The 16,766-nt window shown below is 47.3% G+C and overlaps 1 protein-coding gene across 9 annotated transcripts in view; it reads left to right on the top strand.

The window, feature by feature from the left end:
• pdlim5a (PDZ and LIM domain 5a) overlaps window positions 1–16,766 on the top strand; it is a 145,682-nt gene that overhangs the window by 125,939 nt on the left and 2,977 nt on the right. For all 9 annotated transcript variants that reach the window (XM_046348122.1, XM_046348128.1, XM_046348129.1 and 6 more), the window contains 5 exons: window positions 1,104–1,216; window positions 10,388–10,586; window positions 12,336–12,516; window positions 14,713–14,833; window positions 16,178–16,293. In XM_046348122.1, coding sequence (XP_046204078.1) covers window positions 1,104–1,216; window positions 10,388–10,586; window positions 12,336–12,516; window positions 14,713–14,833; window positions 16,178–16,293 — 730 coding nt within the window. The remainder of the gene's footprint in view (window positions 1–1,103; window positions 1,217–10,387; window positions 10,587–12,335; window positions 12,517–14,712; window positions 14,834–16,177; window positions 16,294–16,766) is intronic.

Raw genomic sequence — 16,766 nt, 5'->3', positions numbered from 1 at the left:
AGTAGCAGCTCCTTTGGTGTGATGCCAGCTCCATACACAAGTACTGGGTCACCGTGGACAACCGACCTCCTCATCTCCGTAACCAAGGCGGCCGCTGTTGCCATAACACTCAGCTCCTCGGGGAGCCATAAGCAGACATGGTGGAGACAGACTAGAGATCCAGCTTCAGCAACTTCAGCAGTTGGCATGGCACTACTGTACATCATGGCTGTAGTATTCAATGGGTCTTTTTCTGGGCCCACCCAAGTATCTGAGTTCCTCACACACAGCGACCCGTCATAGACGACTCATTTAAATGGTCATCAGGCAGAGTAGAGGCCTGCACAAGACATTAGGAGGTAAGAGATGTGTCTGCCCTCTGTCAGCACTCTGGTGTTCTTGGATGTGTCTTGACATGAAGTGGGAAACTCATCTACTTCCGAGTGAACAAAATGTAGTATTATTATTATTATTATTTATTATTATGTAGTATACTACAGTTATGGGCACTAAAAACGTTAGTTTTTTCTGGTGACCAATTAACGCTGAAAAACACCAGATAGAAGTATGATGTTGGTGCTACTAGTAGGGTGAAGTTACACCTAGACGCTGATCTTGGGTCAGTTTAACATTTCCCCCACTAATGCTTAATGTAAGGATTGTCGGAGAGGGAAACTGATCCTAGAGCTGTACATAGTGGAAACGTGATGTGTGTGAGCTGGTATGACTATTGTAGTACACGGCGAAGGAGAGCTGTGACACACTGGTCAGGATACAAGTCTGTTGTTCTTGCAGTATTCACACAGAAGTTGGCCTGAGCCTCGGTTGGTACTCTCCAACCTTTCTTTCTTCTCCCCGGGGGCTTGATACCTTTCGTTGTTTGTATTTGAACATCCAACAGTTGTATTGGAAGAGGGCGACGCTCGGGGGCTTTGTGTGCCTGTGGGTGTTTGAGAGAGAAATAGACAGAGGAGAAGCAGTAGAAGAAGCAGTAAAAAGCACAGCCCTTCTTCATCTTACCTACAACAACATGGAGCCTTTCCAGACTCTGAAGTCAGGAGGACATGGAGCTAGGTGTCAGACAGACTGGTATGACTAACCCTCTCTTTCATGTTTCCTTGCAGTGAGGAGGTGGAGGAGCCAGACACCAGTTCTCACATGTTGTCTGCAGTCAAGACCATGACCAAAGGACCTGCTGGCAGCTCCAGCAACTCCATCACCTTTACCACCACTCAGGGTAAACTGTGTGAGTGGGTGGGTGTGTAAACTGAGTGAGTGTGTGTGTGTGTGTGTGTGTGTGTGTGTGTGTAAGCTGTGTGAGTGTGTGTGTGTGTGTGTAAACTGTATGAGTGGGAGTGTGTGTGTAATCTGTGTGAGTGGGTGTGTGTGGTGTGTAAACTGTGTAAGTAGGTGTGTGTGTGTAAACTGAGTGTGTGTGTGTGTGTGTAAACTGTGTGTGTGTGTGTGTGTGTGTGTGTGTGTGTGTGTGTGTGTGTGTGTGTGTGTGTGTGTGTGTGTGTGTGTGTGTGTGTGTGTGTGTGTGTGTGTGTGTGTGTGTGTGTGTGTGTGTGTAAACTGAGTGAGTGGGTGTGTACTATATGTGGACACACTTTTAAATGAGTTGATTCTGCTATTTCAGTAACACCCGTTGCCGAGAGGTTTATAAAATCAAGCACACAGCCATGCAATCTCCATAGACAAACATTGGCAGTAGAATGGCCTTACTGAAGAGCTCAGTGACTTTCAACATGGCACCATCATAGGATTCCACCTTTCCAACAAGTTAGTTCATCACATTTCTGCCCCGCTAGAGCAGAATCGTCTGTCCTTGGTTGCAACACCCACTACCGCGTTCCAAACTGGCTCTGGAAGGAATGTCAGCTCAAGAACGGTTCGTCCGCAGTTTCATGAAATGGGTTTCCATGGCCGAGCAGCCGCACACAAGCCTAAGATCACCATGCTTAATGCCAAGCGTCGGCTGGAGTGGTGTAAAGCTCGTCGCTATTGAACTCTGAAGCAGTGGAAACGCGTTCTCTGGAGTGATGGATCACTCTTCATCATCTGTGTTTGGTGAATGCCAGAAGAACGCTACCTGCCCCAATGCATAGTACCAACGGTAAAGTTTGGTGGAGGACAAATAATGGTCAGGGGCTGTTTTCCATGGTTCAGGCCCCTTAGTTCCAGTGAAGGGAAATCCTAACACTACAGTGTACAATGACATTCTAGATGATTCTGTGCTTCCAACTTTGTGGAAACAGTTTGGGGAAGGCCATTTCCTGTTTCAGCATGTCAATGCCCCCATGTCCAAAGTGAGGTCCATACAGAAATGGTTTGTCGAGATCGGTGTTGGAAGAACTTGATTGGCATGCACAGAGCCCTGACCTCAACTACATCGAATACCTTTGGGATGAATTGGAACACCGACTGTGAGCCAGGCCTAATCGCCCAACATCAGTACTCGACCTCGCTAATGCTCTTGTGGCTGAATGGAAGCAAGTCCTCGCAGCAATTTTAGTGGAAAGCCTTCCCAGAAGAGTGGAGGCTGTTATAGCAGCAAAGGGGAGACCAACTCCATATTAATGTCCATGATTTTAGAATGAGATGTTCGACGAGCAGGTGTGTACATACTTTTGGTCATGTAGTGTAAGTTACTATGGAGGTATACTGTTTAGAGTAATTTCTCACATGCCACCTGAAAGCACTGTAGCTTTTAAAAAAAAAACTTTATTTAACTAGGCAAGTCAGTTAAGAACAAATTCTTATTTATAATGACGGCCTACCCTGGCCAAACCCAGACGACTCTGGGCCGCCCTATGTGACTCCGACAGCCTGGAAGCAAACCAGGGTCTGTAGTGACGCCTCTAGCACTGAGACGCAATGCCTTAGACGCTGAGCCACTCAGGAGCTACGGTACTCTGTGTCACATCAAAAAGACATGGTATAATTCTGTTGTACCTGCAGATAGGGTGAAGAGGTCAATGGAATCCAGACGATGTGGAACAGAAGAAGGGCGCACATTCAACATATCTGATCTAACAAAGTGTATATTTGTCAAATCAGTCACGATTGATGTATTGTAACAGACCCACATTGTGGTTACTAAGGTCAGATATGGATATATTTGGCTGTTTTCATTGCATAACATTTAGAAGTTGTCCCTTTTCACATTTAGAAGAAGTGACTGCTAAATGCTAACTTCTGTTAGTATAAGGTGATAGCGTAGCTAGCATACAGGAAATCGGTGGTGGAAGTCAAAGTCGTTTTAAAATGCAATGCAGTTGATTGGTTAAGATGACATGAACATGTATTGGGGTTGACCTCCATACAAACATTATACTCTGATATTTTACTCAACATAGTGTGGAATACACATACACTGAGTGTACAAAACATTAAGAACACCTGCTCTGTCCATCACATAGACTGACCAGTTGAAAAGCCACTTCAATCAGTGCAGATGAAGGGGGAGGAGACAGGTGAAATAATTATTTTTCAACCTTGAAACAATTGAAACATGGATTATATATGTGTGCCATTCAAATGGTGAATGGGCAAGACAAAATATTTAAGTGCCTTTGAATGGGGTATGGTAGTAGGTGCCAGGTGCACCGGTTTGAGTGAGTCAAGAACTGCAACGCTGCTGGGTTTTTCACGCTCAACAGTTTCCCGTGTGTATCAAAATGGTCCTCCACCCAAAGGACATCCAGCCAATTTACTGTGGGATGCTTTCGACACCTTATAGAGTCCATGCCCCGACGAATTGAGGCTATTCTGAGGGCGAAAGGGGGTGCAAATCAATATTAGGAAGATGTTCCTATTTTTTTGTATACTCAGTGTATTTGTTATGGTAAATGTGTAAGAACTGTGACTCACAGGAGGTTGGTGGCACCTCAATTGGGAAGGACGGGCACCTGGTAATGGCTGGAGCGGAATAAGTGGAAAGGTATTAACAACATCAAATATGTGGTTTCCGTGGTTTCAATGTGTTTGATTCCATTCCATTTGCTCCATTCCAGCCATTATTATGAGCCGTCCTCTCCTCAGCAGCCTCCCCTGCTTTGGATCTATAGATTTCTTGAGAAATGTATGGAATTATTGTTTTTATACATCTACTGTGACATACAGTACCAGTCAAAAGTTTGGACACACCTACTCATTAATGACGATTTTGGAGGGTACTACGGTGTTAAATGCTGCGCTTTAATCGATGAACAGCATTCTTACATAGGTATTCCTCTTGTCCAGATGGGTTAGGGCAGAGTGCAGTGTGATTGCAATTGTGTCTGTGGACCTATTGGGGCGGTAAGCAAATTGGAGTGGGTCTAGGGTGTCAGGTAGGGTGGAGGTGATATGATCCTTGACTAGTCTCTCAAAGCACTTAATGATGACGGAAGTGAGTGCTACGGGGCGATAGTCATTTAGCTCAGTTACCTTAGCTTTCTTGGGAACAGGAACCATGTTGGCCCTCTTGAAGCATGTGGGAACAGCAGAATGGGATAGGGATTGATTGAATATGTCCGTAAGCTCACCAGCCAGCTGGTCTACGCATGCTCTGAGGACGCGGCTAGGGATGCCGACTGGGCCGGCAGGCTTGCGAGGATTAACATGTTTAAATGTTTTACCCGTGTTGGCTGCGGTGAAGGAGAACCCGCAGGTTTTGGTAGCTGGCCGTGTCAGTGGCACTGTATTGTCCTCAAAGCGAGCAAAGAAGTTATTTAGTTTGTCTGGGAGCAAGACATCGGTGTCCACGACGGGGCTGGTTTTCTTTTTGTAATCCGTGATTGACTGTAGACCCTGCCACATACGTCTCGTGTCTGAGCCATTGAATTGCGACTCTACTTTGTCTCTATACTGACGCTTAGCTTGTTTGATTGCCTTGCGGAGGGAATAGCTACACTGTTTGTATTCGGTCATGTTTCCAGTCGCCTTGTCATGATTAAAAGCAGTGGTTCGCGCTTTCAGTTTTGCATGAATGTTGCCATCAATCCACGGTTTCTGGTTGGGGAAGGTTTTAATAGTTACCGTGGTTACAACATCACCGATGCACTTGCTAATAAACTTACTCACCGAATCAGCGTATACATCAATGTTGTTGTCTGAGGCTATCTTGAACATATCCCAGTTCACGTGATCGAAGCAATCTTGAAGCGTGGAATTAGATTGGTCGGACCAGTGTTGATCAGACCTGAGCATGGGCATTTCCTGGTTTAGTTTCTGTCTATAGGGTCGGAGCAACAAAATGGAGTCGTGGTCAGATTTGCCGAAAGGAGTGCGAGCGAGGGCTTTGTATGCTTCATGGAAGGCAGAGTAGCAATGATCCAGAATGCTGCCAGCCCGGGTTGAGCATTCAATATGCTGATAAAATTTAGGGAGCCTTGTTTTCAGATTAGCTTTGTTAAAATCCCCAGCTACAATAAATGCAGCCTCAGGATATGTGGTTTTGAGTTTTCATAGAGTCCAATGAAGTCTTTTCAGGGCCGTCGAGGTGTCTGCTTGGGGGGGATATACACGGCTGTGAATATAGAGTGGTCTCTTGGTAGGTAATGCGGTCGGCATTTGATTGTAAGGAATTCTAGGTCAGGTGAACAAAAGGACTTGAGTTCCTGTATTTTGTTATGATCACACCACGACTCGTTAATCATAATGCATGCACCTCCGCCCTTCTTCTTACCAGAAAGATGTTTGTTTCTGTCGGCGCGATGTGTGAAGAAACCTGGTGGCTGTACTGACTCTGATAACGTATCCAGAGTGAGCCATGTTTCCGTGAAACAGAGAATGTTACAATCTCTGATGTCTCTCTGGAAGGCAACCCTTGCTCGAATTTTGTCTACCTTGTTGTCAAGAGACTGGACATTGGCAAGTAGTACACTCGGGAGCGGTGAGTGCTGTGCCCGTCTACGGGACCTGACCAGAAGACCCTTCCGTCTGCCCCTTCTGCAGCGCTGTTGTTTTGGTTCGCCTACTGGGATCCAATCCATTGTCCTGGGTGGTGGTCCAAACAGAGGATCCGCTTCAGAAAAGTCGTATTCCTGGTCGTAATGTTGGTAAGTTGACGTTGCTCTTATATCCAATAGTTCTTCCCGGCTGTATGTAATAAAACTTAAGATTTCCTGGGGTAACAGTGTAAGAAATAATACATAAAAAAACAAAATACTGCTTAGTTTCTTAAGAATGCGAAGCAAGATGACCATCTCTGTCGGCGCCATGTTGAACACGGAGACACTGGTGGTGACACTGTCTGTGATTTATTTAGAATTCAAGGCACACTTAACCAGCATGGCTAACACAGAATTCTGCAGCGATACACCATCCCATCTGGTTTGCAGTTAGTGGGACTATCATTTGTTTTTCAACAGGACAATGACCCAACACACCTCCAGGTTGTGTAAGGGATATTTGACCAAGAAGGAGAGTGATGGAGTGTTGCATCAGATAAGTTGGTGGTTGAAGATTTCCCTCTAGTGGTGTGGGGGCTGTGCTTTGGCAAAGTGGGTGGGGTTATATCCTTCCTGTTTGGCCCTGTCCGGGGGTGTCCTCGGATGGGGCCACAGTGTCTCCTGACCCCTCCTGTCTCAGCCTCCAGTATTTATGCTGCAGTAGTTTATGTGTCGGGGGGCTAGGGTCAGTTTGTTTATCTGGAGTACTTCTCCTGTCCTATTCGGTGTCCTGTGTAAATCTAAGTGTGCGTTCTCTAATTCTCTCCTTCTCTCTTTCTTTCTCTCTCATGGAGGACCTGAGCCCTAGGACCATGCCCCAGGACTACCTGACATGATGACTCCTTGCTGTCCCCAGTCCACCTGGCCATGCTGCTGCTCCAGTTTCAACTGGCCTGGGCCCTAGGACCATGTCCCAGGACTACCTGACATGAGGACTCCTTGCTGTCCCCAGTCCACCTGGCCATGCTCCTGCTCCAGTTTCAACTGTTCTGCCTTACTATTATTCAACCATGCTGGTCATTTATGAACATTTGAACATCTTGGCCACGTTCTGTTATAATCTCCACCCGGCACAGCCAGAAGAGGACTGGCCACCCCACATATGCTCTCTCTAATTCTCTCTTTCTTTCTCTCTCTCGGAGGACCTGAGCCCTAGGACCGTGCCCCAGGACTACCTGACATGATGGCTCCTTGCTGTCCCCAGTCCACCTGACTGTGCTGCTGCTCCAGTTTCAACTGTTCTGCCTTATTATTATTTGACCATGCTGGTCATTTATGAACATTTTAACATCTTGGTCATGTTCTGTTATAATCTCTACCCGGCACAGCCAGAAGAGGACTGGCCACCCCACATAGCCCGGTTCCTCTCTAGGTTTCTTCCTAGGTTTTGGCCTTTCTAGGGAGTTTTTCCTAGCCACCGTGCTTTTACACCTGCATTGTTTGCTGTTTGGGGTTTTAGGCTGGGTTTCTGTACAGCACTTTGAGATATCAGCTGATGTACGAAGGGCTATATAAATAAATTTGATTTGATTTGATTTGATAACCTGGCCTCCACAATCACCGGACCTCAACCCAATTGAGATGGTTTGGGATGAGTTGGACTGCAGAGTGAAGGAAAAGCAGCCAACAAGTGCTCAGTATATGTGGGAACTCCTTCAAGACTTTTGGAAAAGCATTCCAGGTGAAGCTGGTTGAGAGAATGCCAAGAATGTGCAAAGCTGTCATCAAGGCAAAGGGTGGCTACTTTGAAGAATCTAAAATCTTTTAAACACTTTTTTGGTTACTACATTATTCCATATGTGTTATTTCATAGTTTTGATGTCTTCACTATTATTCTACATTGTACAAAATAGAAAAAATAAATATAAACCCATTACATATTACATTTACATTTAAGTCATTTAGCAGACGCTCTTATCCAGAGCGACTTACAAATTGGTGCATTCATCTTATGACATCCAGTGGAACAGCCACTTTACAATAGTGCATCTAAATCTTTTAAGGGGGGGGGGGTGAGAAGGATTACTTTATCCTATCCTAGGTATTCCTTAAAGAGGTGGGGTTTCAGGTGTCTCCGGAAGGTGGTGATTGACTCCGCTGTCCTGGCGTCGTGAGGGAGTTTGTTCCACCATTGGGGAGCCAGAGCAGCGAACAGTTTTGACTGGGCTGAGCGGGAACTGTACTTCCTCAGTGGTAAGGAGGCGAGCAGGCCAGAGGTGGATGAACGCAGTGCCCTTATTTGGGTGTAGGGCCTGATCAGAGCCTGGAGGTACTGAGGTGCCGTTCCCCTCACAGCTCCGTAGGCAAGCACCCTGGAATGAGTAGGTGTGTCCAATCTTTTGACTGGTGCTGTACATATATTTTTGTATCTTTAATATACATAAAGTAAAGCATCCATTTCCAACAGTGGATGCCTGTATGTACGAAAGTATATATTTGTTTTCTTTGAATGATGAAGTTAATCAGAGCAAGGTGCATGAAGCTCCTCTCGTAGTGGAATTAATGGCATGCACATTAAACTGAAAATAGTTTAAAAATAAACTCACGATTAGGACATAAATTGAATTAAATCTGGTGTGTTAGATATTTTGATTGACTCATATGGTTTTATCCTTTTACAGAAATGTTTGGTTTGAAATCTTATAGTGTGTAATGGTGATTTACTGAGGCTGAAGTGAATTCTGTTGCGGTCTGTTAGTGAGAAAAGAGTGTTATTTTCCATGGGCTAAGCGTGACATATTTTTCCATTAATCCCATTAAAGCCAGGCTTGCTGGCCGCTTTGCCTTTTCTCCTCCGTTGAAGATGTCTACGCTCCACTCCATAAGAAAAATATATATTTACTGAGGGAGCTGTGAATAAAGGTTAGAGCCCCAGACCAACTCTATCCCCAGCCCCAACCCTGACCAACCCTATCCCCAGCCCCAACCCAACTCCATCCCCAGCCCCAGCCCAACTCTATCCCCAGCCCCAGCCCAACTCTATCCCCAGCCCCAGACCAACTCTATCCCCAGCCCCAGACCAACTCTATCCCCAGCCCCAACCCCGACCAACCCTATCCCCAGCCCCAGCCCAACTCCATCCCCAGCCCCAGCCCAACTCTATCCCCAGCCCCAGCCCAACTCTATCCCCAGCCCCAGACCAACTCTATCCCCAGCCCCAGTCCAACTCTATCCCCAGCCCCAGCCCAACTCCATCCCCAGCCCCAGCCCAACTCTATCCCCAGCCCCAGACCAACTCTATCCCCAGCCCCAGCCCAACTCTATCCCCAGCCCCAGTCCAACTCTATCCCCAGTCTCAGACCAACTCTATCCCCTGCTCCAGCCCAACTCTATCCCCAGCCCCAGTCCAACTCTATCCCCAGCCCCAGCCCAACTCTATCCTCAGTCCCAGCCCAACTCTATCCCCAGTCCCAGCCCCAGACCAACTCTATCCCCAGACCAACTCTATCCCCAGCACCAGACCAACTCTATCCCCAGCCCCAGACCAAATCTATCCCCAGCCCCAGACCAACTCTATCCCCAGTCCCAGCCCAACTCTATCCTCAGTCCCAGCCCCAGACCAACTCTATCCCCAGCCCAACTCTATCCCTAGCCCCAGCCCAACTCTATCCCCAGCCCAACTCTATCCCCAGCCCCAGCCCAACTCTATCCTCAGCCCAACTCTATCCCCAGCCCAACTCTATCCCCATCCCCAGTCTCAACCTCATTCCCACCAGGTTTTACATGAACGCTATGCTGCTTCGGACCTGTGCCAATAAAGGCCTAGTTCACACAGTAATCCAACAAGCACTGTGCCACTAGAGTTGTCTAGTCCTTAAGAACTACTTACTTACAGGCTCTCTCTTTCACTAATGTGTTTTGACATGACAAAGAAGGTCACTGTTGTCCGACTTGCACGTATGGCCCGTGACTTTGATCGATTGCTGCTGTGACTTTCATTTCAATACCTCTGATTAGTCTGCCTGTTGCGATGTCTGCAATGTCTGACCGCTTTCGATCGACCTCCGATCCCAGCTGCATTTGCAACACTGTTCCATTTCTGGAGCCCCAAAGTGGGATCAAAGGGGAGCTTGTTAGGCCAGGTGTTCCAGCGAGCTGTTGGAATGTCTTGCTGCTTGAAACAATTGATTCTGTGTTTTGCTCACTGGTGCTGTTGGTTTTACCTCCCTGATCCGGCCAGCTGCCTAGACCAGGTCACTTGGTCACAGAGGTCAACTCAGAGGTCAACTCAGAGAATAACACAAAACAAAAAGACGCCTGGAACACAAAGACCTAGAAGTGCAGGGATGCATGCGTGTGCGCATACTCATCCACACACTCACACACTTCCTCCCCCAAGTCCCCCAACATGTTTATGTTCATGATTCATCATTCAACATGTCTGAACTCTATCTGAGCTGTGTCTGAACTCTGTGTAGATTGTGTTGAAATGAATGAGTGCGTAAACTTACCACCCACTTGTCATTCTGTAGGTTCAGGTTTCCCTAAACCAGGCCTTCAGACATGTTTTGGGGTGAGGGGGAATGGCACCACCAATGTTCTCCCTAAGGGCCCAGAGAGGCCGGCCCCCCAGCCCCATCCCAAAGACCAGGACACTCTGGTGCAGATGGCCGAACACATTCCTGCAGGGACACGCACGCCCATGTGTGGCCACTGCAACATGGACATCAGGTGAGAGAGGGGGAGAGAGAGAAACATGGAGAGAAAGAGAGCGAGCGAGAGAAAGAGAGCGAGAAAGAGAGCAAGAGTAAAGAGAGAAAGAGAGAGAGAAGTGAGAGAGAGAAAGAGAGCGAGCGAAAGAGAGTGTTAGAGATGGGGAATATGGACAAAAGTCTGTATCACAATTGACCAGTTACTTATTTATACTAATCTTAAAACTATTACTACTTATTTTAATGTTGTAGCTATCAGTTGTTCTGCCTATTAGCAGACTTCTTTCATTTCGAACATAACATTCTTCTAGTAAATGCAAATTATAATTTTTTTAGTAGAATGCCCTCGATAAATGATTGGTTCGGTCGGTGTTGATCATTTGTAGGTTATCCCACCTCTAGTTTGTTTGTTGGGGACCATACAGCACAGGACAGAGTTGGAGCCTGAGGGAAATGCCCTTTGAAAGCCATTTCAATAGAATTACAATATTCAACTAAACATAATATGATCACTTATATCATTCCAAAATATGAATGAAAATAGTACACAGCACACACCTCTCTCTCTCTCCCTCTCCCTCTTTCTCTTTCTCTCTCTCCCTTTTGCTATCCTTCTCGCTCTCTTTCTTTCTCTGTTCTCTCTCGCTCTCTTTCTCTCTCTTTCTCTCTCTCTCTCTCTCTCTCTCTCTCTCTCTCTCTCTCTCTCTCTCTCTCTCTCTCTCTCTCTCTCTCTCTCTCGGTGTCTTTCTCTCTCTTTTCTCTCGCTCTCTTTCTCTCTCTCCATTTCTCTCTCCCACGCCCTCTCTCTCTCTTTCGATCTCCTCCTCCATCCCTTTCTCTCTCTTCCCTCCCTCCCTCCCTCCCTCCCTCCCTCCCTCCCTCCCTCCCTCCCTCCCTCCCTCCCTCCCTCCCTCCCTCCCTCCCTCCCTCCCTCCCTCCCTCCCTCCAATGATGGTCTCTTGTTCATTCTTTAATTTGCCCAGAATTAGGACTGTTGAATAGAACATGAGAGTCCGTGGCGAAGGAGGAGAACACACTGCCTGCGTTCCAAATGGCACTGTTTTCCCTGTGTAGTGCACTACTTTTGACCACGACCCATAGGGAAAAAACATAGGGCTCTGGTCAAAAGTAGTGCACTACACAGGGAATAGGGTGCCATTTGGGATTCAGACACTGGTTCTCTCCTCATCTTAATTACAGTTCATGGCTCTCAGCAGCCTGTTATTGGCCGGTAGCTAAGACTATCTCCTCTGGTGTTGGCTTACATTGCACCCCGAGGATAGGGTAGCAGATCCCGCTCCTGCCTAAAGAGTGTCGGTTACGACACAGTTTAGAGTGACCATTGTGTGCATTAAATATCCCCCAGTTGTTTTCCCATATAAGCTAATCATCCTATTTGCAGGTAAATAGGCTTTGTTGACATTACAGTATCTAAATGTACTGCTGTAAAAACAGTGATGGTTAAGGAAAATAAGGTTAGAGTTAGAATAGAAAATGCTGCTTCAGATGCTAATGTGAAAGTTTCATTGTATTTTGTTGAACTTAATTAATATTAAAGGGGAGTCATTTGTATTCAATTGAACTTAATTCATCTTAAAGGGGAGTCATTTGCTTAGGGCTTTTTCTTCTTATAGTTTTTACTTCAAAACTACGAACCTTTCGGCTTTCACATACAGTATGTAGACACTGGTATGATGCTGAATATAATGCCTATGAGGTATACAATCATGCTCCTTTAAACTGAATGAAACCTGTTTTCTTCCTCCAGAGGCCCATTCCTGGTGGCCATGGGAAAGTCCTGGCACCCCGAGGAGTTTAACTGCGCCCACTGCCGGATCTCCCTGGCAGACATTGGCTTCGTGGAGGAGCAAGACTCGGTCTACTGTGAACACTGCTACGAGGACTTCTTTGCACCTTCCTGTAGCCGCTGCCAGATGAAGATCCTGGGGGTAAGTCCTGAGGGGTATCCTACGAGGCAAGCTAGATCTACTCAGGGTTTTCTACCGCTAACCAGCTTCAGTTAGCGTCACAGTCTTTCCTGACCGCGTCACCTGACCAGGAAAAACTCAGGTTCTTTATCAAGGACTGTCAATCATTCTGTGACTCTCTGTTTTGACTGGATTGAAATGCTGACGTGAAAAGGACAGAGTGGCTTTGAGGAAACATGGGAGTGACAATTCACGACTGGGCACTAAGAGGCCTCGTTTTCCCCCGTCACACGTTCACCCTCTTTCAACCCTTTATTCTTCATACTTGTCCACTCTTTTTGATTTCTCACCCTTTCTAACCAGCTCACCTCTGTCTTTAACCCATTTTCTCACTCCCTCATTCTTAATCCCTCCGTATTCCTCTCCCTCCTTCATTCCAGCATTAGTCTATCCCCCTATGACCTTCCCAGTTCTCACAGCTGAATGGTGGGAAATCAGTGTGTGTGTTAAGCTCTGTCATGCGCTGCAGAGAAGAAAGGAGAACTGGAGAAAAGCTCTACGATCAGATGTGTAAAAATTAGCACCTAACTGCCTGGCATTTAGCACCTGGCTGCCTGGCATTTAGCACCCGGCGGCCTGGCATTTAGCACCTGGCGGCCTGGCATTTATCACCTGGCTGCCTGGCATTTAGCATCTGGCTGCCTGGCATTTAGCACCCGGCGGCCTGGCATTTAGCACCCGGCGGCCTGGCATTTAGCACCCGGCGGCCTGGCATTTAGCACCCGGCGGCCTGGCATTTAGCACCTGGCGGCCTGGCATTTAGCACCTGGCTGCCTGGCATTTAGCATCTGGCTGCCTGGCATTTAGCACCTGGCGGCCTGGCATTTAGCACCTGGCGGCCTGGCATTTAGCACCTGGCGGCCTGGCATTTAGCATCTGGCTGCCTGGCATTTAGCACCCGGCGGCCTGGCATTTAGCACCCGGCGGCCTGGCATTTAGCACCCGGCGGCCTGGCATTTAGCACCCGGCGGCCTGGCATTTAGCACCCGGCGGCCTGGCATTTAGCACCTGGCGGCCTGGCATTTAGCACCCGGCGGCCTGGCATTTAGAACCTAACTGCCTGGCATTTAGCACCCGGCGGCCAGGCATTTAGCACCTGGCGGCCTGGCATTTAGTACCTGGCGGCCTGGCATTTAGCACCTAACTGCCTGGAATTTGTCACCTGGCGGCCTGGCATTTAGCACCCGGCGGCCTGGCATTTAGCACCTGGCGGCCTGGCATTTAGCATCTGGCTGCCTGGCATTTAGCACCCGGCGGCCTGGCATTTAGCACCCGGCGGCCTGGCATTTAGCACCCGGCGGCCTGGCATTTAGCACCCGGCGGCCTGGCATTTAGCACCCGGCGGCCTGGCATTTAGCACCTGGCGGCCTGGCATTTAGCACCCGGCGGCCTGGCATTTAGAACCTAACTGCCTGGCATTTAGCACCCGGCGGCCAGGCATTTAGCACCTGGCGGCCTGGCATTTAGTACCTGGCGGCCTGGCATTTAGCACCTAACTGCCTGGAATTTGTCACCTGGCGGCCTGGCATTTAGCACCCGGCGGCCTGGCATTTAGCACCCGGCTGCCTGGTATTTAGCACCTGGTGGCCTGGCATTTAGCACCCGGCTGCCTGGCATTTAGCACCTGGCGGCCTGGCATTTATCACCTGGCTGCCTGGCATTTAGCACCCGGCGGCCTGGCATTTAGCACCCGGCGGCCTGGCATTTATCACCCGGCGGCCTGGCATTTATCACCTGGCGGCCTGGCATTTAGCACCTGGCAGCCTGGCATTTAGCACCCGGCTGCCTGGCATTTAGCACCTGGCAGCCTGGCATTTAGCACCTGGCAGCCTGGCCATCAGTACCTGGCAGCCTGGCCATCACCACCTGGCAGCCTGGCAATTAGCACCCGGCAGTCAGACAATTACCTCCCAGAAGCCTTGCAATTATCACCTGGCAGCCTGGCAATTAGCACCCGGTAGCCTGGCCATAAGTACCTGGCAGCCTGGCCTTCCTATAGATCAGTAGAAATGCTAGATGGGGAAAGGTCAATTAGAGGGCAGGGTAGATACACGCAGGGTAGATACAGGGTACACGCATGCAGCTTTGTCACTGACAAGGCTCTGTAATGATGAGCTGGACTTACTGGATTAGTAATTGTCTGTGGTTTCCTTGCAGGAAGTGATCAATGCCCTGAAACAGACCTGGCACATCCATTGTTTCCTGTGTGCATCGTGCCAGCAGCCCATCAGGAACAACACCTTTCACCTGGAGGATGGAGAGCCCTACTGTGAAAGAGGTGAACACACTTAGACTATGTCTCAATTATCTGTCATTCCTCCCACTTCCCTTCCGTGTTCAAGATGTGTGTGAAGTAGTGAACAAGTGTACTCTTCAGGAATAAGGAGATATTATTGGGCACAGGCTGACTGATTTTTCAGTTTTACAAGTAGTCTAGAGTTCAGTAGTAGTCTAGAGTTCAGTAGTAGTCTAGAGTTCAGTAGTAGTCTAGAGTTCAGTAGTAGTCTAGTGTTCAGGAGTAGTCTAGAGTTCAGTAGTAGTCTAGAGTTCAGTAGTAGTCTAGAGTTCAGTAGTAGTCTAGAGTTCAGGAGTAGTCTAGAGTTCAGGAGTAGTCTAGAGTTCAGTAGTAGTCTAGAGTTCAGGAGTAGTCTAGAGTTCAGGAGTAGTCTAGAGTTCAGGAGTAGTCTAGAGTTCAGTAATAGTCTAGAGTTCAGGAGTAGTCTAGAGTTCAGGAGTAGTCTAGAGTTCAGTAGTAGTCTAGAGTTCAGTAGTAGTCTGAGTTCAGGAGTAGTCTAGAGTTCAGTAGTAGTCTAGAGTTCAGTAGTAGTCTGAGTTTAGTAGTAGTCTAGAGTTCAGTAGTAGTCTGAGTTTAGTAGTAGTCTAGAGTTCAGTAGTAGTCTGAGTTTAGTAGTAGTCTAGAGTTCAGTAGTAGTCTAGTGTTCAGTAGTAGTCTAGAGTTCAGTAGTAGTCTGAGTTTAGTAGTAGTCTAGAGTTCAGTAATAGTCTAGTGTTCAGTAGTAGTAAAGAGTTCAGTAGTAGTCTGAGTTCAGTAGTAGTCTAGAGTTCAGTAGTAGTCTAGAGTTCAGGAGTAGTCTAGAGTTCAGTAGTAGTCTGAGTTTAGTAGTAGTCTAGAGTTCAGTAGTAGTCTGAGTTTAGTAGTAGTCTAGAGTTCAGTAGTAGTCTAGAGTTCAGTAGTAGTCTGAGTTTAGTAGTAGTCTAGAGTTCAGTAATAGTCTAGAGTTTAGTAGTAGTCTGAGTTCAGTAGTAGTCTAGAGTTTAGTAGTAGTCTGAGTTCAGTAGTAGTCTGAGTTCAGTAGTAGTCTAGAGTTCAGTAGTAGTCTGAGTTCAGTAGTAGTCTGAGTTCAGTAGTAGTCTAGAGTTCAGTAGTAGTCTGAGTTCAGTAGTAGTCTAGAGTTTAGTAGTAGTCTAGAGTTCAGTAGTAGTCTAGAGTTCAGTAGTAGTCTAGAGTTCAGGGGTGGTCTAGAGTTCAGGGGTAGTCTAGAGTTCAGTAGTAGTCTGAGTTCAGTAGTAGTCTAGAGTTCAGTAGTAGTCTAGAGTTTAGTAGTAGTCTCAGTTCAGTAGTAGTCTGAGTTTAATTCTTAACTCTTCTCTTTTTTTTCAGACTATTACTCCCTTTTTGGTACCGGTTGCCATGGTTGCGAGTTCCCCATAGAGGCAGGGGACAAGTTCTTGGAGGCTTTGGGCTTCACCTGGCATGATACCTGTTTTGTGTGTGTGGTACGTTAGATCTTGCAGTGTATGTGTGTTGCTGTGTGGCTCAGTTGGTCGAGCATGGTGTGAGTTTGATTCTCAGTGGGGCCACCCATACGAAAATGTATGCATGTACTACTGTAAATCGCTTTGGATAAAAAGTGTCTGCTAAAGGGCATATAGTTATTATATGTATTTTCAAACTGGGTGGTTCAAGCCCTGAATGCTGATTGGCTGGCAGCCGTGGTATATCAGACCGTATACCACGGGTATGACAAAATATTTATTTGTACTGCTCTAATTACATTGGTAACCAGTTTATAATAACAATAAGGCTCCTCGGGAGTTTGTGGTATATGGCTAATATACCACAGCTAAATGCTGTATCCAGTAACTCCGCATTGCGTTGTACTTAAGAGCGGCTCTTAGCCGTGGTATATTGGCCATATACCACACCTCCTCTGGCCTTATTGCTTAATTATATGCACATGTATCTGTGT

The sequence above is a fragment of the Oncorhynchus gorbuscha genome, linkage group LG04 (assembly GCF_021184085.1).
Source record: "Oncorhynchus gorbuscha isolate QuinsamMale2020 ecotype Even-year linkage group LG04, OgorEven_v1.0, whole genome shotgun sequence".
Lineage (NCBI taxonomy): Eukaryota > Metazoa > Chordata > Actinopteri > Salmoniformes > Salmonidae > Oncorhynchus > Oncorhynchus gorbuscha.
This window is presented reverse-complemented; position numbering and strand designations above follow the sequence as displayed.